A 22,348-nucleotide genomic window follows, 5' to 3' on the forward strand; every position below is an offset into this window, starting at 1 on the left:
ACTTACTCTATTGCTACTAAGTCCCATATCCATGTTTCTGGGAAAAACTTCCTTACAGTTTCCACAATCTCTTGTTCTCTCAACCTTAGCAATGGTCGGGGAGCAGCCATGCTTTCCATAGCCATGGCTGCAATTTGTGGATGAGCATATCCATAGCCGACTATAAGAAATAGAAAGATAATAGAAAAAGCAGCAGTAGAAATATATATATAAATAGGGTGGGGGCTGTCTGAGAGGCTGTGTCCACATGGATTTTGATGTTTGTGGACACTTCCAAAATTCATTTGTAAGTAGAGGTTTTATGAACTGCCAACCCCCAGGATATTACTCCGCACAAAATACGGAGTTCACAGAGACCAAACTAGTCATGTCCGGGACTTATAGTTCACCAGAACAGGTCAATATGGTTTTCAGGCTTCCCTGAGGCCTAGGAGACTAGTTCTTGGTCTTAAAATGCTCACCAATTCAGCTATAAATCAGCCAAATACCACAGGTAGTTCCCAGGTAACATACAAGATTGGGACTGTAGGTTTGTTCTTAAGTTGAATTTGTATGTAAGTAATTTTTTTAATAAATGCAAATAGAATAGATGTTTATCTCAACATATTATTAGGCAGCATGGTGTCAGTTACTAAATAAATCACAAAGCAAAAAAAAAAAATCTTTATGAAGCCTAGACATTCATTAATTTCTGGAGTAAGCTGTGCGTTGATATGCAAAAAGACACAGCTGCAGGTCATTAAAGAGTTGCAAGAGGCTGCAGAAAGAGCTCAGTCCTCTAAGATCACCCACAATCTTCTGCAAGTCAAACAAACCGCCCCCTCCACCTTCAAGCCTCTGTTCTGCACAGACTGAGCAGGGAAGCCCTGTTCGTATCTAGGAGGCGTCCGTATGTCAGATGTCCTTAACCCGGGGACTACCTGTACTTTAAATAGAATGGTATATTGGAAATATAAAGATTATTAATAAATGGGTTTTGCAATACAGCTCAGCAATCCACTCTACTAGCATTTTCTGAGTTTTTTGACACCTGGAGACACAAAACTTCAACTTTTTAATGAGTGTTGTTAACTACTGAAGGGTCTAGAAGGATGCTGGTTGTCAGATAAAGAAATATCTGGTATGGGGTAATTTATGACCCTGGTCTGTTATATTTCAAACAAAGACATTTTAAAAGGAGACAATTTTATATTTAAAGGGAAGATCAGGCAGGAAGATGTTATCCCCAATATCATATTTGTCTTCTACGGCATAAGTGCAGCCCTCTATAAAAGATAGAGAACAGCTAGACAAGGCCCTATTTTGTGCTACTGTGCTAGTCCATGAGATATAGACAGCATACAGTGGCTAATAAGGAGGAGAACTATATAAAAAAATGAAAAAAGACAGTGGTTTCCAATTTGTTCTGCTGTTCTATTTAGTGAGAATTGGACAGTTTGGAGAAGCTATTTGGGAAAGATAGAAATTTTACTCACTTCTATTTTAGAAGCTATTCTGAATTTGTTACAGCAAAGGTATTCTTTGTCTTGCAACCATGGAAAAGTTAGTGGGGACCATTTTGAGACTTGTCCACCACAGGAGAAGGTAGTAGAAGGTTGTGTCTACATTTGGAGGAAGAGGGGGAGAAAAAGCAAGAACTGGGAGGTGACGCAGGGAGCGAGCGAGGGAGGGAGCAGATTTATAATCCACCCTGGCAAGTTGTATGCTTGTTTTTATTTTTTTTTGCTCTGACAAGCATATTGATGATATCATCTTGACATGACTACTGCACAGTCACACTCTAATACTCTCGCTATCACAGTAAATTTATGGAATTTGCCAAGCTTAAAAGGGAGAAAAAAACTCCACTATTATGAATGAAAATTGTGCATCCATCTCAGGACAGCATTTTTTAAAAGTGCGTACCAGTGTCTCAACAGCAGGCATCTCTTTGATCCCCACTGCCTCAGCCATTAGCCCCATTTGTCTAAGCCAACACTTTCAGACTGTCTGTACTTCTGGCATGGTGAGTAGGGCTGACTACAGGTTTTTGGACATGATGACCAATTCTTTCTAGTGTAGCAATGGCAAAAAATGGAGAGTTAGAAAATCAGATAGGGCAAATGGTATTTGGTATGCCCCAGGTTTCTGATTATTTAATTCTTGTGATAGATGATAATTAAACCCACTCTTTATCTTTTCTTCCAAGAATTTCTGAAAGGACTGGAATAACTGCCTACAACTTTAGAAAATAAAATATATGTTTAGAATAAAATGTGTTCCAATGTTAAATAACATTTTGTTCCATTTGTTGCAAAATATTTTTTTTTAATCAGCAACTGCTTTTTAAAAAAAAAAATTCACAATAACAGAATTATTTAGATGCTAGATGAAGGGTTTAGTGCAAAAAATTACTTTTAATAAGTAAATAATACTTTTTTTGAAGTGTATATTTCTTCCAAAAAGAGGGACAACTGAGAAGAAAAGGAGAAAAGTGCTAACTTTTAGGAGCAGTTAGGTACAGGTCTGAAAAGGCCTAAATAAAGGCTTTGATCTTAACAGGTACTGTTAAAACTAAAAAAAAAAAAAAAAAAATTAATCTATCTAAGTATACATATATCTTATAAAAAAAAAAAAAAAAAAAAAAATAATATTTTGGGCTCTAAAACAAACCTAATGCACATTCTTCCATGTTAGCATAATTAGCAAGCACATAATGACAATTTTTGGACATACCTATTCTTGCAGTTGAGTCATATAACATGTTCTCACATAGCACTGGGATCCTGATAATGGTGTTTGTGGCAACCTTTAGTCCAAGATCCTTGAATGATGAAACAGATTTTTATAGGGATACAATAAGGACAAAGATCATAGTTCAAAAATTAAATAAATTGGTATTAGTATTAGAAGTTGTAGAAAATTGTTGTAAAGCCATATTACTCACTGAACATATTTTTTTCTAAGACATTATATAAATAACCCCCTGTTTATAACTGTTAATGAGAATGTATATTAAATGATATTGTCCATAACTGTCCTATCCAGATAGTACAGCCAGATGCTGAGCTTTTGCTAGGATCTAATAAGTTGGGGGTACACCTAGAAGGGTCACAACAAGTCTGTCTGATTATGGAAATGCTTGATTTTTGTCTAATGATTTTTCAGCTTTTTACTTTCTGTTAGCAGATGAAAGTAGCATAGCTGCTCAAATCCATCAAACTTTTTTTTCTGCCTTTGTACACATTACAGGGTACTAAAGCACTGGGTAATCTTTATTTTGCTGTAATAATTGTCCACCTAGCTTGGTGAATCAACTAGATCTGTGTTTGTTTAAGTGACTGGGAAGTCAAAATGAAGTGATTTTCATATCCTATAATTCATTTAGAGAACATTTCCTTTAATGAATCAACTCCATGATGCATAATCGAATGGAGAAATAAAATCTCAAATTGTGTTCGTGGTATTCAGTAGACTAGATGCTAGCAGACCTTTAGGATTTTGTAGGTGTCGGCATCCCATGTAGGGACAGATGGGTTGTAATACACGCCATTTAAAAAGATAGGTTCCACTTGCAAACAGGGATCCTCACGTGGCTCTTCTAGAAAAAATCCATCATGGTTGTAGCCTGAAAGATCTGTTACTTGAAGCAGGTCATACACCTGGATTGGAAAAACACAAAGAATGTTAAGGACTTAGTTGACTTGTCATGGTAATCTTATTCAAAAATATTACTTCTAGGGGTATTTTTAAATTAATAAAAGGTCAACCCCCCCTACCCCCAAATGAGAACATCCAACAGGAAATAACCATAGATTTCCCTATTCTATCCATAAAGTAAAAGGTACTGGTTATAGATGCACTTTAAAACAATTGTACATTGTACCGTGTTTGCAGACAGTTCAGCTTCTGGTTTCAGCAGCAGTACACTCAAATCCACAGCCCGTAGTGCACACAAAGAGTTTGGCAGGGAAGATAGGACAAGATTGGTGTTTGCACCTGGTAGAACCTCACTATCAGAGAAAGAAATCTTCACCTAAATCAAAATAGGATGAAAGTTTTGCAAATTAATCATAAGTGGAGTTCAGGAAATATTAAATAATTTATATTTCTTTCTTTAAAGCGAATCTAAACTTAAAGCTTTAACTTTACATAAAACCCTTTTATATTAAGTAAAAATATTCTTCTTTTTATTTTTACCTTTATAAACAAAAAAGGGTGAAGCACCTCCCGTTTCTATCTTGATTGTTTGGGCGATCAAGACTGAATGGGAGTGCAGAGCCTCCCAGGATACCTACATCACACATCCAGGGAGGCTCCTGGCTTTACCTTCTGCACATGCCCGAAATGGGGCATGCGCAGAAGGGGCATTTACCTACGCTGAGGAGAAAGAGAGGCCAATCTTACGCATGCGCAGTGAGATTGGCACTCTTTTTTCCCCCTTTACAGGGGGGTAAGTCACCCAATCTTGCTCCTGCACAGTGAATGACATAGCCAGAAGAAGACTTAAGATGGCGGTGCCCAACTAAGGAAAGCTCCAGCAGGGAATTTAGGGCAGGTGTGATTTTTTTCAGTTCAGTTCCGATTTACCTGTGGCTGCTAATGTCCCCACATATTCTTTAAATATGAAAGCAAATCACATTGTCTTTGTTATTCATTAATACAGGATATAGGTGAAAAGATAAATGATATTGTGTAGTAGTAAATCACAGAGGTTATTGAGGAAATTTTCCCTGAAAGCACAGTGATCCTTTTTAACATGAAACACTCTTAAAAAAAACTTTCTGGTCCTAGGGAACTCCTGCTACATTACCTATATCCACGGTTCAAAGTACATTATTGTGTTGGTTAGTCAGAAGAATGCCTCTTACATTGTTGGCCAGTGGGAAGAATGTCACCCTTACCGATAGGACCCTTTCACCGCTGTTCTATGATGAAGCCCAATTATTTAATTTTGGCTGTTAGCTTTGTGAAGCTCCTAGCTTGGTGGTTGGTCACTTTCTCATGTTGTCAGGAGGTTTTCCAGGTAAAAGGTGGAGCAGGAGACCAACTCAGGGTGAGGGATGTTTAACCACAACCCAGTCATTGGGATTGGATTTGAGTGAAGCAGGTTCAGAGGAAAGCATAAATATCTGGGGATTCAGAAGAAATGGGGGGGTAATGACCACAGTCATGCGTCAGTGATATGATGAAAGCCAGAAGTGCCTAGCTAGATTCAGCGCCTATGTCTGATAGGAGGCTCTGGGACAAGTAAAGTAGTCTGCCTGGGAGTAGACCACTTCCTGTGAATGATCTGATGTTTGAAACTGTTGGGAGGGGCTTTCTTAGCAAAGCAGGGGGGAGGTAGGAGTCCTTGTATCTGTGAAAGTGGACTAATGATGAGATGCTGGGGTTTGTAACTATTCAAAATGCAAAATTTTATGATCAGAATATGCAGAAAAACTCTGGGCTGATGTAAGGCAATAAAAGTAATGGATTTATCCATACCGTGTTTCCAAAGCACTTCTCCAATTTGAAGTTGACACTGTCTGCAATTACTTCATTACTGTCTAGTACCAGATAGACCAGCACTTTAGCCAGTGGTGCTGTATTAACGTTGGCAGGAAGCTTAAATGTAAATTGTCCATGTGACTCTGCAATAAACAAAGAAGAAAAATAACACTGTTTCACATAGCCAAAAACAAATCCAAAACTATTTTATAAAATCAAATTAAGAAGGTCTCAGATCTCTGTCTATTCCCTCTACTATCTTCTATTCCCCCTTTTGGCTGGTGGGACAACCCATGATATTTAATAGGCCTGGTTTGATTTGTTTGAAGGGGTACCTGTACCTACCTATGCCTCCGGATCTACTGATCATTTTGGCATCCAGCTGACACAAAAAACTAAGGTTGTCCCACTGCTTCAGTGCCTTAAGCCTGCCTTAAATTGCAGGCAGGTTCTTTATTGCAGAAGGGATATGCAATGTGTCTTCTGCAATAAATAACCCAAACTTTACTGCAATATTTTTGCAGTAAAATATTCATGTGAAGCTCTGTGTACTCATCATGGCATACCTGGCTGCCAGGAATGAAAAAACACCCATGCATGTGTATCATTCCGGCCTGGCCAAATAGGATGACTAGAGATCCTGAACCTAAAAAAAGAGTGTACTTACCTGACCTTGTTATACATTTTTTTCAATTGAACCATACCCGTAAAAAAGACAGGATATACAGACTTTTCCTGTTCTTCAATCCAACTTTTCAATGCTGAGAAATCTTATGCTATAGTCCACACTACAATCAACACTTCTGGTTGTGTTGGTTCCCTGGGTCCCTTGCAGCGTTCACTGACTTTAAAAATTTAAAATCCAACCATTATAGGATACAAAAGTCATGTATCCAACAGAAGAAATTAGTGCCAGCTGTGGGGGACCCTAATAATACACTGCCAGAAGTGCCAGTTATATTGTGGACTTCAATAAAACATATTTCAATATCTCATCATCATAGTGGTTAGCAGCATATTAATTTACAGGTATGGCTAGTATATAAGACCTGTATCTTATCTAGGTAGAAAGGAGTGAATTCTCTTTTAGAAATTCTATGTTTGCTTTTCTAAAAAATATTCCAAAATTCACTAAGTTGTTTAGTAAAGTCTCCCATACACTTCATATACAAGGCCAACACCCAAAGAAAATACCTTGCCTATTTTGCATAATATTGTTTTTATTTATTTATTTCTGGATTGCTTTACAGAGTGCATGCACATGCATTCTCTCCCAGTATTAGCACCTCTGTTTTTATATAGTATAATCGTATATCTACCTTGTTTTGCATTGAGTTCCACTTTGTGATTTCCAGAATCAATAATTTTTCCTTTTGACATTATCTGTACATAATAAAAGAATTGTATTAGTTCGTTTTTTCAAATTTTACTCTATATATTGTAACTGGCTCATTTTAATTAAAAATTTCAAGCAGGGACAAACATGAAATGCATTTATCTTTCCATTCTGTTAGACCAGTGCTTAGTGCAGCTGTAATAATTTTATTTCTTCTGGACATTTGTTGAGAAAAATAGGTTGAGAAAATGTTCTGAGGAACACTCCCTCATTAAACCATATCTCTTTTCTTTTGTGTCTGGGTCCATACAGTTAAAAGTAGATGTAACTAATAAGCAAGTAGCAAGCTACAGTCAACATTCTAACAATCGGTTTGGGAAGTGGACAGCTAGATCATAACTGACACAGTCTTTCCGGAAATTAAAAGAAAAAAGTAAAAACTACCAGACCTGAAAGGACCATAACATGTACCTGAAATTCATACCAAGAAGCAATGCATTTTTTGCAAATCACACAGATATTGCCCATCTTGAATAAGGTTTCTTAAAGTCTATTCACCTTTGGCAGGGCATATATCTCAATAATCATTCTGTAACACCCGAATGAGCAATAGGAAAAAAATAGGATTATAGTAAAATTAGTCTCCACTAATTACAAACTTTTTATATAACTTTTGTTCATGTGCCTTTTCTTGAAACCAGTTAAGTATTTCTTAAATGTCTAAGAATAATGTGAGGTAAAACTAAGAAAATGTGCAAAAAAAAAAAAAAAAAAAGAGCAAAGGCTGCATACTTACCAGGTGATGGAACACAGCATGGTTCATGTCTCCAATCCCTTCTGGAGTCAGAGTAAAGTGCACTGTGAGGCTCTCATGCTGTCCACACTTCAGAGTGTGGAATATAGGCTGGATCTTTAGATAACTTTTGCTTCTAGAATAGAAATGGTTGACAGTCTGGGAATCCGCTTCATATACAGGGAACACTGAAGACTGACTGTAGCAGTGTCGATCCTTTGACTTGTGGGTAACCTGTGTATTAAAATAATTTTTATTTATTAGTGAATATATACTGTTCTAATTATTTTTGGTCAAAACATAAAATGTCAAATGTAAAAGCATTACCTAAATGTACCACCAAACCTTCCTGCAGATCATGTCCCAGTTGAAGTTTTTTTCCTATTACATTGTACCTTGGGCTAAAAACAACTTTAATTACTCAAAATTACCAGACAAATTCTTGCCAGGGCAGACGAGAGCTTAGTCCCTATTTATTCAGACATGCCCTCCACCCTCCAGACCTACTTTCTCATGAGCCCTATTCTTTATGCACATTGTTTGGCAAGGCTCTTGGGAGTCAAGTCAGCACTACTGCTTTGAAAAAAAAACAATGTTTGCATTTGCAATGGGACAAAAGGAAAAAATGTTGTAATAAGGCCTCCTTGTTGTCAGCCAAAATAGAAAGTTAGGAAAACACTGGATGGATTAACTAGTATTTTCTGCACTTGCAGTATAATTAAAATGATAAAGCAGTACAAAATGTACCTGTGTTAAAGAGAAGTACAGCATATGCTGTACAATTGTGTCCTTTGTACCCAATAACTGATCAATAACCATTAGATATTGTTTCAAATTTCCTAACCCATGTGCTAAACTTTTACTCTTTAAACAGAACAAGAGGTTATTCAGCTATCCAATTTCAAACTGCTAGAATTGGATTACTGTAATTTTGTGTCTATGGGAATGTTTACATTGTAGTCAGAGCTGTCATATGTGGTATTACTTTAGTATCTCTATAGTGATAATGAGCTGGTGTGGTTACAAGAAAAAGAAATGAGAAAAATATAGTGCACCTTCTGTCAATTCTAAGGTAAATCTAATCTCAAAAAAACAAATAACAGTTTCCAGACAAAATTTAGAAGCCATCACTATGTGAATTAATATCATGTAGAGCCAGAGTCAAGATGTTGCAATGGCCCAGTCAGTCATTTTGCTGTAGATTTGTTGGTGTGCTGGGATACAGTGTCCCAATTTCTACAAGCTTTAGCTATCACACAGATGGCCTTGCTTTGATTCTAGAATACTTTGGTATACATAAAAGTTATTGGTCAACTCAATGAATGAAGATGCCCAGGTTCTGTGACTACAAACCAAGCTGAAATCATCACCCCTCTAGCACTGTGTTTGACAATTGGTATAAGCAAGATTGCACGGTCTGACCTTTGGTTACATTTGTTGGGATGTCCACTTCTGGGAAGACTGGCTTAACTGTCATGAAGGTTTTACATTTGTAAATATGTTCCTTACTGTAGAATAATGAACTTCAAATTGAATGGAAAAGGCACTATGCCACTTCCTAGTTTGATGCCATCAGTTGAAACAACAAATGTTTCTTTAAGATCATTGCTGACATATTTGCTCCTTGGCATTGGGTTAACATACACTTGCATTATCCAGACAAGCAAACTGCTGCAAAATTTCTGTTTCTATAGAGGTGGTCACATATGACCATTCTGATTATCATTTATTCAAGTGCACATGTAATGTGTTTTTGTTCATAATTTTAGGATCAGATGATTTATTATGACCTAATGTGTGAAACCTTAGAATTTAAGGATGTGTACTATATTTTTCTACTTTTTATAGTTATTTGCAGGATCATCATCTACAATAATTTGTGAAAATGAGACAATTAGTACATTCCATATTTGCTGCTGGCATCATACTGACACTGTCAGAAAAATTGTTATCACATATTATCAGCTTGTTACAGCCAACTTTTTTAGGTGTCTGTAACACTGTGCTAGTTCCCAGGTTGTTCTAACCTTTAATGTTAGGGAATGCTGGTAGAATTGTGTGGTATTGATAGCGAAATCTGCTGTTCCATCAGGTCCAGTGGTGTAAGTGTAGTTTGTTCCATCAGAACCAACAAACAATGTTACAGTGTCATTGGCAATAGGATTTCCCGCAGCATCTTCCAGGAAAACCTATGAAAAGGCAAGAAATTATTTAATTTAACTTCTATGGCAATAACTGAAATTAAATGTTAGACAGAAAAAATCCATGAATTTGTGAAGCCTCCAATGGACAGTGGTGGAGTGGTCAGGTTCTTAAGGACCTGTTTTGACTGGCTATTGTTTGCATTAGAATGTGCTTCTCTTTTATACAAGCCAATGGAGATACATAAGCATATTTAAGCAGGTTGATGCAGTTTAGAGAAATAAAATTCTAAAGGGGTGGGGATCTACTTCTGCTCACATTCACCTGTAAAAAAACTCTGAATTAGAAGTCTCTAAAATGGATCTGCGAGTGGAGTGCGCCCCCAAAAAAAAAACTTAATTTGCCATTAATTTAACCCTAAAGCAGCAGTTGACAAATGGAGAACAGTTTGGTGGTCCTTCTTCTGACACTGCTGGGGGGCTTACCGGCCAGAGCCATGAACCATGTCTCCCATATGGATCGCAGGGTGAGGGTGGTAGGCGGGTTGTGTCTCTGGACTCAGACTTGAGATGGTAGAGTATCATCATGACGTCACTCTGGGGGAAGTTCCTTCCCCTTTGAGTGACACACGGCTTCATGCGCATGCGTGTTCACAAGACTGTAAATTTAGTGGTCCATAGGTCCAAAAAGTTTGGTGACCACTGCCCCAAAGCATATTGGCACAGGCCCTAATGTGGTCTATAAAATAAGTGTGTAGGTCAGGATATTCGTGAATCAGAGTGTTAAAGTCAGCAAATAGTCAGTCTAGTGTTTTGAGAAGAAAGTGAGCAAAATTAGACTCCATTATACTCTTACTACTTTTTCTCCTTGACTAACAGGAACAAGTTCTAGAACTTTGTTTTATACTTCTAAAGAATGCCTATATTCCTGCTACATTTTCCCTTGGTTATGATCTGTGTCCATCAAACTATTTGACATTTTGTTTCATTATCATAACTTACCTGTCCATACAAGGGAATACCTCTCTTAAAGCGGGAGTCCAGCTGTCGGAATGACACTTTTGTGATTGTGTTTTTTATCTCGGAGGAGGCCTCACCGGTCATTTCCACACCTAATGGAGACAACATTGTTAGTATGCCAGGTTTGTGGCCTTGCCTCCTATATAATGCTTCCATGTTGCTTTCTCCCACCTGTTCCCTCCTCAGTTATCTTGGCAGTAACAGTGAGTTTGTTTTCATAGCCAGAACGCCTTAACTGGAAAACTTTTGTCTTCACTACTTCAGAAAAACAGCCATTGTTGTCCGTCTGCAAAGGAGAATTATTTTTGAGATATTCAGATATTTCTATCAAATAGTGTCATATCAGCTGGTCTTTGCAACAAATCAAAGAACTCAAAGAAAACTGACGTACAGAGCTAGAGTTGTTGGTTCTGGTGCCGGTGAATATAGTTTAGTAAGCTAAACACAAAAAAGGCAAGTAGTACTACATTAAGCAAAACATATAAAAAGTCTGACCTTCTATGTTTTTAAATTTCAGTATTCATCTCAATGCTGCTTTAACTGCTGTATCAGTATCAAGGTTTTATATAGACTATTTTGTAAGACCTGCAAAATGGAGCATTTTAGGTGAAAGGCAATGATAATTTAATTGGCTGCTTTAAAACCTAATTTAAAAAGAATTTTTAATGTGTATGTTAAGTCAAGAAATTATGCATTGTACATATTTTCTTTACGCATTTGGTGAAGACTAAAGCTACGTACACACGTCAGATTTTTATCGCCCGATAATCGGCATTGGCCAATTATCGGGCGAAAATCTGCCGTGTGTACAGTCGGTGTCGTCCATCGTCCGGACGACCGACCTGCCGGATCCACGGACGATGGACGACAGCCGATCCTAATGAAAGGGAAGGGGAGAGCGTGCAGCAGGGTGCCGCTCCGTCGCTCTCCCCCTCCCCTCTCCATAGAGCACGAACGGTGCTGTATGTACAGCACCGTTCATGCATCGTGCACTCCCTTGTCGTTGGAAAGGATCGTGAAAGATCCTTTCCAACGACAAAAATTGCAAGTGTGTACGCAGCTTAAGAAGTTAAATGAAACAAAATATTCTCTTTTGTATTGGGTAAAATTATCAATTAATTATTAGGTGGGTTTTTTTCCCCACATCATTCAAATCAATATTTGTTGTTTGGAAACTAGGTATCTCAAGATGTAATTGAGTCAAGGCTGATTAATTCTACCCCTGCATGGCTCCATACAAGGTTTCATTTAAAAAGACAAAGCCTGAAAGTATGTTGCTTCTGGTGTGTCAACATTAAATAAAACACTAAATGCTCTATGAATCCTGTAATATGTGCAAAGCTTGTAGTAATTGTTCATCAGGTAGAATTTTGTTTTATGTATAATTCTAAACAAATTACTCTATTGTATTTAGAGCTACAGTACTATGCTTACTTCATTTGACAGTTCCTCACACACTTGATTTTGTGCTTCATCAGGACAGGAAGTATAAGAGTAAGAAAATGCTCTGCAGACCTGGACATGAATCCTTCCTACCACAGGTTTACCATATGTGTACCTATAATAGAATTTGTTATATTATACTTGTATAACCATATTTACACATAAAAAAACATATAGGGTTGTCGCCTTTGAACATGCAGACTGCTAGTTGACTGTGTGATCCCACATAAGTTTAATCAGGTTTTTTGTACAACCAATATGGGGCCTGAAGAGCCATGTTCGGCTTCTTTTACATACAAATACATTTAGTTTTTTAAAAACAGGATTGATCATTCCTTTATCGTAACGAGTGCCATTTCAGGCACAGTGTAATCATATCAATATGTCTAATTGTCTTTTCTTTGATACCACTTTTCCTAAACCACTTGTTTAATTCCTTGTCCCAGAGATAGAATTTGAACACCAAGCTGTCAATTATCTTCTGTGGATTCTCCAGTATTTAAAAAGAATGTGTCCCCATTCCTGGAGGAATACGGGAGCCACAGGCTAAATGGCCTGGTTATGTGTTTTTATTGTTTTTTTTTTCAGCTTAAAGGTAAATTATAATTCCTCCAGCAAGTTCTGTTTTGCCTTTGGAATAGCCAAGTTGAATACAGCTGGTGGGTTCCCCAAAAACACATTGATTTAAATTGCCCCAAAAAAACTTTTTATCATAAAGTAACTTCAGCTTTATTGACAAATATTTTTTTCTGTGTCAAAAGGTAGCTTATATTAGCTATGATTTTCTTATTGATTCAAAAAATACAATCCAGATGTAATTGGTATTTTCAAACAGAGACTAAAAGTCCTTCATAAAGGCTTGTAGCATCATAAAAACCACATGTTACAACTAATTATACTGTTTGACTCTTTATTATAACTTTTGTCATCTTCATTTGGTACTACCCAGGGCACTGAAGCAAAAGAGGAGTAAGAACAATGGGTCTTATACAGTTCTACACATTGGTTCTGATTTATTAAAGCTCTTCAAGACTGGAGAGGATACACTTTATCAGTGAAGCTGGGTGATACAGCAAACCTGGAATAGAAAAGTCATTTGATATTTGTTAGCAAATGTTTTTAGTCCATTCCAGGTTTTATGGCCCACCCATCTTCACTGATGAAAGTATATCCTCTCCAGTCTTGGAGGCTTTAATAAATCAGACCCATTGATTGGAAGCATATGAATAACTGCAGATTGCTGAATGTAAAGGTTAACTTTGTTAACACAGAAGGAAGCTATGACTGACATTGGTATGACTACGGTACAAGCTTCATTGACAGTCTCAGAATAGAACACTTACTTTCCACATACAGAAACACTGATTTCTTCATCTAGGATAGTGATGACCTTGGGCATTTTCACCTGTACTTCATACTTGGGTAACACTAAAAAATAATGATAAAAAAGATGAGATTTTGCTTTCTCAGTTACTTCTTCTCCACCAGTCAGGTAATTAGTCACATTTAGGCGCATCAGCAGCATATTGTAATGTATAATCATAGCGTTAGATGGACAGATGGAAACCAAGAAAGGCCTGTGCTATGCATGTTGAGCTGGTAAATGTATGTTTATACCACATTCATTGTATGAGCCTGGTCTTTCAACTACAATCCCTTTATCTTTTACTAGCTTTATGTATTCTAACATCTCCCCCTATTTAATGTCAGCTGTTTATAGAGGCGAGAAGGGTGTGTATTCAGCTCTCCATAGGCCAGTAAATGACACGCAACAGCTTAATAAACATCTGGCTGAGGTTTAGGTAAGCAATCACTCTCTGTCTACAGACTGCAATATTTCTGGGCTTACAGAGGAAGCAGAAATGTAAAAAGACGGAAAATTAAAGGCATCAAAAACTTCAAAAGCAACTTTATTTTCCTTCAGTAAATCCTCTCTCTTTTGCATCAACTCTTTGCAGACTCCTGCTTTTTGTAGTCGTTTTAGCAACCTCTCAAGTAACATATACATAAAAATATTGAAAACATATCTCTGAAATAAGAAATGTTAAAAAAAAGAATGCGTTCCATAAAATAAAAACTTTACCATATTCCTCCACAGTAAAGGAATGTTCAATCTGGGATCCCTTTTCCCTTTGTGCAACCATTTTATATGTCCCCAACCTGGGCTCAGAGGTGAGCAGGAAGGATTCTTGAGCAATTCCTCTGTTTGTCACTACATTAACCCACTGAAAGATGCGGTTTCGAGAAGGATCCTAAGAAAACATAACAGATCAGATACCATCCATATGTGTATATATTGTACTTTGTATTAAATAGCATTATTTAAAAACACAATGTAGTTTTGTAATTACTTTATTTTTTACATATTACTATGTTCATTTCATTTTTTAGATTCATTTATAATTAACTTATGTATATAGGAAGAAGTATACTATTTTGTGCCTGTATTCTAATTAGTGGTACCACTAAGCAGAGCAATTGTTCTTTACGTCAATCGCTATCAACTTTTTTTGATTGAGGGACCCTAAAGTGCAACAACTCCCTGAAATCATGAAAGGGCTATACAAAATATCAGTCTTAGACTACAGAATTGCAATAATAGATAGTCAAAGACTCTAAACATACTATGAGAGGTGTAAAGGACTAAGAACATAACACATGAGTTTAAAGAGATTGGAGACATGCTGATAGAGATATGCTTTATAAATTCACATCTATGCTTCCTATTATAAAATATTTAAAAAAAAAAACATAAGGAAAGACACAAAATACAGTAAAGAACATGATGATAAATAAATAAACCGTTCGACTACTGCAAGTAAGTCTAAAAAAGTAATTGGGTACATAACACCAACCTGGGCTCTGCAGGGTTATATGTATTTATTGGGATGTTTCATAAATATATAAACTCGCCTAGTGTTTATATCGCATTTATGGTTGCTGGAGCTTCTTAAAAAACTGTAAATAAATGTTTAATGTTTTATTGTACTTGCTGTACTTGATAAATGGTTCTACCAAGTAATTCTTAAGCTCATGGTTCTGTTGAACTCAAGGGTTCCTCCAGACGTTGCTGGGGATGCTTGAGCTTTGGATGACTGACCTCCCAAGTGATAGTGGCCTCATAGTTTCATGACCAATGCCACTGGTCAGAGGCATGACACCAAAGCACGTTTTAGTTCTGTGTAAGGGGGGCATTCATCCCACTGCTTATCATTATTCCCCCAAGAGTTGAAAATATTTTAGGATTAAAGGTTGTGAAAACCTTTAGCTCTGTTTATGTTCACTGATGAGAGAGCTGATTTATGTCTGCCTATTTTGCAAACTGTCCTTGAGGTGTACCCCCTTGTATGTCCTAATGTCTGCTCACCTAATTTAGGGGCCATGGTTCTAGAAAAAAATATTCTTTAAAACAGATGATAGATACAGGCAAGCAATGTGCAGTATAATGGCCAAAAGTGCAGTTACCATGAGCAAATAAGGAAACTGTACATTTTATTTGACTACAGAGGATCTGAAACTTGCTTCCTTTAGGCCATTGTGCTTTGTGTAGTGTTATTGAAATGTGTATTGGTTGTATGGTGTTTAATCTAAAATGATTTATACCTTATAAAACCTTCTACATATATTTACAGAAAACAAATGCTCTAATCATATGGTTGTTTTTAACATAGCAGAAGAGAATATTTAGCTTTAATAAACAGCATTCAGTCAGGTTGTTTGACCAAAAACACATTATTCTTTTCTTACCTCAATATAGATTACAGGAAACTGAAAATATAAATAGAAAAAGATAATAGGTTAAAAGAAAAAAAATAATAACAAGTTTTCCATACTAAAGTATGTAAGTAATATTTGTATGGATCGAAACTCTAACTGAATTGCATTTAGTTTATCCTGTGTATTAAACATTGTCATAGTGTTTTTTTTCTATCCACATAATACAGCAAAAATATTTTTTATACTTTTTCATCTCATTGTTTCCTGCCCCTTCTAGCATTTTTTTTTCTTACATTTTCTGGCTACATTCACTAGCACCAACATCAACTGCACATCATTGCATAGGACCATCTTTCTGATATTCAGAGTAAGACCATGTTTGTGTAATGTGTGACAACTATAAGTCTCAATCAGTGGTGCAAGATACAGGGTGATATACCAATCGGTATATTAGAGGCCAAACCCTTTACAGAGAACATTGTTCTTTTTCACATTTTCTGCAGAATGTTTGCTTTCCTGCAGTAATATACAGCCTAAGATTTGTCAGGTTGGCCATGACTATCGTGATTTTGGGGTACAGAACTAAAATAAACATGGTGACTGATAGCAGAAGAGCTATATCTACATTATTTACAACAAGTAGTCAATCAGATACATTTTTTAATAATTTGCCATTTTATACCTTTTTTATGTTTGTAGCTATAAAAGTAACCAAATCTTTTTTTTGTACCGAATAATACTGAACAGGGGCTTAACCAGGAGCATATAATTATTATGAATGAAGTAAAAACCCATATCATTCCAGATTTAAGGTGGGTTCCATTACAATCTCCATTATTTCTATGGTTTTGATTGTGACTTTCTAGGAAGATTTTAGTTTCATACAGGAAGGAAGCTTTTAGTCCATAATTCCACTAACTAGTATCATCCCTAAAACAAAAATGTAATAAACTGTAATAAAACCTACCAGAACTCCTTAGGTGAGGTTGGTGCATTTGTATTCTATTCTTAGATTTCAGATTAGATTTTCTTTTTTTATTAATTTTCAGCAGGTAGTTCAGCAAATAACACACTTCCTGCCCCAGGTGGCTTTGCTCACTAACACTGAATTCATGGAGGGGCCACAGATCCCACCCAATTTGCACCTAAACATGTCTTTTCTTATTTCCAAGCTTCCAATTATCGCACCCTCATCTAATGAATAGATTACATTGATTGTGCTTTCACTTCAGCTCACAGGGAGTGACAAAGGCACTGCATTTCTAGCATGATCAATAGGTATTTTTTGTACTTACTAAAAATGATCCAGGCCTGAAAAATTACAACTATGGCCAGCACCATCTCGAAACACAGGTAAAATGCAGTACATTACATGTTTGTCTTCACATTAGATATAATTTAAAGAACTTCCTTCAGCGTAAGTAAAATACACATAATTAAAGAGTAAAGTAAGCACAAAATGTATAAATTCATTTAGAATACTGTTGGTAGAAAGCACTTTAGTGTTTTAGGGTTTAAACGTTTTTTAAGCATGTTAAATACCTAACATACCTTTTCATTGGTGGTATGAAATGTCTCATCCATTGTGACAACACGGAATTGAACTACATATCAGAGAAACAGAGATTCTGTTATATACATGTTCTAAGCAGAATTGAGTGTGTAGTTAATACAATAGCATAGGAAGGTGCAAGGCAAGTTATCCATAACTGGTAATTGTTCTAGTAGCTTTTATTTGTGCAGCAAATGTACTACTAATTAAAGGAGAGGCCTTAACATTAAACTGAAGTGCTGCATCCCCATTCTTATCCTAGTTAAGTCTTGCATTATAGTGTATAGATCAGTGGCTAGCACTTTTGGCCTGGCAGGACCAGGTTCCCGTGTTCAAATATGAGCTAAGACACTAACTGCATGAAGTTTGCCTGTTCTCCCTGTGTTGTGTAGGTTTCCTCCAATATTCCAAAAACATTCAGAAATGTTAATTGGTTTCCCTGTTTATGGTAGGCACATTAGCTTGTGAGGCCCTTTTGAAAGACAGTAACATAACTATATTTTTTATAAAGTGCTGCATAATATGGTAGTGACACATAAATACAAGATAACGTGCAGCAAAGTTCAGTATATACAATTACAAGGTTGGCATTTAATTGCAGCGTGCTATTTATTATTTGTTTACGCTTGTAAAAAATTCAAGCAGGGTACCTTTCTGTCCAGGTTTATAGATGGGCTTGTCAGTCTGCAAGAATGCTAGATTATATAGGCTCCTGATGAGGACACTTCTCTTTGACTTAAAGTGCAGAGTATCACCCACAGCATCAAGTGTGATGTACGCCATTTGTGGAGCCTCAACCTCTGGTGTCTGAAGTAAAAAGGAAGAGATTAAACATTGATAGGATCAGTTGGTGAACCTGCTTATATTATACTTTTTGTTGTTTTTGACTTCATTCCATATTTTAGACCCAAGTAATCTACTCGCTGGGTCCCTCTGCTCCTCTGTTCAATAAAGGCAGATGGCTGGCAGGGTCTAGCTGAAAACATCACAGCTTTCTATCTCAAAACTTTTTACCGCAGCTATCAGTGTATTTGCATGTAAACTTCTCAAGGTAATGACCATGTGAGCTTCTGAAATTGAATGAACTGATATCCAATTAAAACAAGGGATAAGCCAGAAACATTTAGGCTGGAAAGGAAAAGGCTGTGACTGATGTGACAGTAGATGTTCTCCAGCCAGTAAAAGCAGTGGGCTTTCTGATGTGTTTCAACTTCTAATGCACACTGTAAGAAACTCACAGTATACAGTGAAATCAGAAAACTATTTTAGTACACAAGATAAACCTGTACAACTTTGAAAGACTGAAAGCAAAGATGGAGTTTAGCCTTAAAATTCCACCCAAAAACTGACCAAAACAACATTCCATATTAGTCATGATGTGCTGGAAATAGTTGCTACCGCACAGTTGGTCTTACTGTTCAGTGTGTTTAAATAGAAACCATGCGTGGTGTTTATTAGAATGCCCGCTGTACCTTCCCTTGTTTTTTGTAAGAAAATAAAGCTTCTCATTAAATTTAATGTAGTTTGTTCAGCTTGCATGGGTTATGTAAATGCTGTAGAACCAAAATTTCTTAGATGGGCCTGCCAGAACAAATCCAGGTTTGTATAGTTGTCAGTACAAACAAGATCTGAAACTACAATAAACCCTACCAAAACAGACCTCAGTTCACTGTATAAAGATCAGTTTAGAAATTAATTGTTGTGGGTTACAAATCATTGCTCATCAGTATTGCCCTTTATACTGCCTGTTGGACAAGTGTATTAGGGAATATATATAAAACATATACATATACATATAAAGTGAATTAAAGAAACTTTGAAAATTAAAAAAGTCTTGAGAGAAACAAATATTTTGCTCTCAGCAGTAAAATTGTATTAAATCAGCAGTAACATTGTAGCTGAAATCCAACTAGTTGTTGGGGAACAAAGTTCATCTGGTTTGCATACAGTGACCAATCATAAAAGTCTGAAACTAGTTGGTAAAAATAACCATGTCCTTGTAGCAATATTGTGTACCTTTTTTCTAAGAATCTTAATATTTTTAGGAGGTTCTGTAGGAGCTGGAAGCTTTTACTCTACTTTCAATGTTAATGGCTGTTTAGTTATTCAAACCCATGTGTTTACTGACCTCCATGAGAGATATCACTCTGAATGAAAAGTTAAAAATGTATCGATAGCTAAGGGTGTCTGCTCCCTGGATTTCCTAGCTGGGCAGCACAAAAAAACAGAATCACTTAGATGGATAAATGATGCCCCCCATGATGTTTGTACTTTATGGAACAATCTTTTGCTTTGATTACAGCCTCAAGTCTGTTTAGGATACATCTCTATCAACTTTGCGCATCTAGAAGGTCCAGTTCTTGCTTACTCCGTTAAATTGGATAGTAACCTTTGGCAGACTGCAATCTTTGTCATTCCACAGATTTTTAATAAGGTTTAAGTCTAGGCTCCGAGTAGGCTATGAGAGGGCATTAACCTTTTTCTCCTGAATTAAGTATTTGGCTGCATGCCTTGGGTTATTGTCAGATTGAAATGTGAACCATCTTCCTATTGTCAACATTCTGGCAAAAGACAGCAGGGTTTTCTCAAGATATGATGATGATTTGTTGCACCATCCATTTTTCCTTTAATGTTGACGAAGTACTTGCTACAGAGAAACACTCCCACAACAAAATGCTACCACCATGCTTTACTGTAGGCATGGTGATCTTTGGTTAGCTACATTGGCTTTCCTCCAGATGTACGATTTGATGTTGAGGCTAAATAGTTCAGCTTTTTACTCTTGACCTCAGAATCAATTGAAAGTCTATCAAAGTTCAGCTGAAATTTAATGTGACCTTTCTTGAGGACTGGCAACACTTTCATACAAGCCACATTTGTGAAGCTCCTGATATTGTTGTCACAATGTACACAATGACTATAAATGTTGGTGTCTTCTTCAAATGTGCCATGTGTTTCATAGTAGCTTCTTTGACCAGATTCCTCCTGGCTCATTCATCCAGTTTGGAGGAAAGTATCATCAAACACATTCCACTTTTTAATGATAGACCTCCAGTCTTCTGACTTTTCTTGTCCATAACTTTTTCCCTAAGATCTTTTGACAATGCCTGGTACTGATCCTTTATCTGTCTCAGTGATTCTGAACTATTATATCTTTTATTGGGTAAGTTACAGATAGGAAAAAAATATTTTTTTGTGTGTATCTTCATTTTGGGTTACAGTGCAACGTAAATGTACATTTTTTGCAGGGTGTGATTCTTTTGTATACCCACTGTATAGGCAAGCTTTTTCTTTTATAGTTGTCTATAGAGTAGCAATATATTTGCTTTCTATCTATGGCCCCCTATGGTTAAGGAGACTTCTCTTTACTTTCTGTCTGGGATACAACAGCAACTGAGAGAAAATCTTTTAAAGGGAAGGTAATTTTCTTCCCATAACTCTTGTCATTATTATTACATTATTATTACTTTCTGTCTTAGATTGGCCACCAGAACAAAAATAGTTACACATACAGCAAAAACACTTGGCAGGGACCGACTCTTGCTCACTCCAATAAAAATCATCAAATAAAGGTCTTGCCCTTACATATAGTTTTAATTACATATTACAGATAACCTACTATTCCTCACCTGGAATGTGAAGCAGACATCATTCTCCGGCTCTGTGACTTGCTTTTCCAGCAGTGTAACATTTTGCTGTGCCTCCAGGGCCACCGTCACATGAACGGACTCATTAAGGTGAGACAACTGCAAACAGAATGTCTGCTCCTTTCCTGAGCTTAATACACTTGGCACCAACAGCATATATTGCCTGGACAAACAGAAAAATTGGTTTGATTTAAAATAAATAAAATAAAAACATAAATCCACAAATAAAACTATACAATTAAAGGAATTTCAGTGGGTAGGAAATTTGTACATCTGGCCAGCATTTGCATGGGATGAGACTACTTGGGACAATGAATGGTTCAGCAAAGCAGGGAAAGCAAAAAAAAAACTAAATATGAATAGATTATAGTCTGCTGCAATTGGCTTTTCTATGTTTGCGGTTTTATTAGATAATTTAAGATTACTAGGAGCACAGAAACAAATTTATGATATTGAGATGGCAACCAGCTGCATTCCTAGGGTTTTTGGTTGTCTCCAAGAGAGGCTTTTTAAATGTAAATGATATATCTAAAATACAATAAATGCACATGTATGTGTTGGAATATAGGGTGATGCCTATTTGTACAAATAACAGTAATTCTGTATTACCAAATTAACACAAAACATAAAAGAAGCACAAACGACTGTTTGATGACCTATATTGTATTATTGTATATAAATAAAGTAGGTCATATCTTTATTTAGCATTACACAGTATAGAATACCAATCCAACATATCAGAACAGTTTAGTCGTAGTCAACGACCTGTGAATGCAAATACAGGTCAGAAGCATATCAGAAAGTATATAGTACTTGTCCTTTTGAGGCTTCTTGCTTTTCACATTTATTTATAATTAGGACAGTAATTATTAAATTCCTTTATTTCCTCCTTCATTTACATTTCTTATTGGTAGTTGAACACTTTTTTCCTTATTGGTAGTTGAACACTTCAGACTTGTTTCATTTCCAAAAGATATCTTCCATCTGCATTTGCCTGCAGTCATATGTCCTATGTTTCACTTACCACAAAATGTCCCAGTGTTTATTGGGAAAATGTAGTTCTCATACCAAATGCAATTGTAATATGCAATAATTATAATATATAAAAATCTTACATTTGCTGTCAACAACTATTTTTAAAAAAACATACACTATGTTCAAGTGGAAGATAGTTGACATTATTAGACTGTTCATTCCATTGGAAAGCCACAACTAAATCTAGCCTGTTTC

The 22,348-nt window shown here is 36.4% G+C and overlaps 1 protein-coding gene across 1 annotated transcript in view; it reads right to left on the minus strand.

Annotated features, from left to right (window-relative positions):
• LOC140339240 (alpha-2-macroglobulin-like) overlaps positions 1-22,348 on the minus strand; it is a 45,534-nt gene that overhangs the window by 17,613 nt on the left and 5,573 nt on the right. Inside the window, exons 2-18 of the mRNA XM_072423832.1 lie at positions 21,101-21,281; positions 18,122-18,278; positions 17,471-17,523; positions 15,950-15,970; positions 14,286-14,454; positions 13,546-13,630; positions 12,194-12,317; positions 10,931-11,045; positions 10,742-10,851; positions 9,626-9,787; positions 7,602-7,832; positions 6,789-6,852; positions 5,467-5,612; positions 3,866-4,015; positions 3,471-3,641; positions 2,716-2,803; positions 7-160 (exon numbers count right to left, since the gene is read on the minus strand). Of these exons, the coding sequence (XP_072279933.1) occupies positions 7-160; positions 2,716-2,803; positions 3,471-3,641; positions 3,866-4,015; positions 5,467-5,612; positions 6,789-6,852; positions 7,602-7,832; positions 9,626-9,787; positions 10,742-10,851; positions 10,931-11,045; positions 12,194-12,317; positions 13,546-13,630; positions 14,286-14,454; positions 15,950-15,970; positions 17,471-17,523; positions 18,122-18,278; positions 21,101-21,281 (2,181 nt within the window). The remainder of the gene's footprint in view (positions 1-6; positions 161-2,715; positions 2,804-3,470; positions 3,642-3,865; positions 4,016-5,466; positions 5,613-6,788; positions 6,853-7,601; positions 7,833-9,625; positions 9,788-10,741; positions 10,852-10,930; positions 11,046-12,193; positions 12,318-13,545; positions 13,631-14,285; positions 14,455-15,949; positions 15,971-17,470; positions 17,524-18,121; positions 18,279-21,100; positions 21,282-22,348) is intronic.

This window comes from Pyxicephalus adspersus, chromosome 10, assembly GCF_032062135.1.
Source record: "Pyxicephalus adspersus chromosome 10, UCB_Pads_2.0, whole genome shotgun sequence".
Lineage (NCBI taxonomy): Eukaryota > Metazoa > Chordata > Amphibia > Anura > Pyxicephalidae > Pyxicephalus > Pyxicephalus adspersus.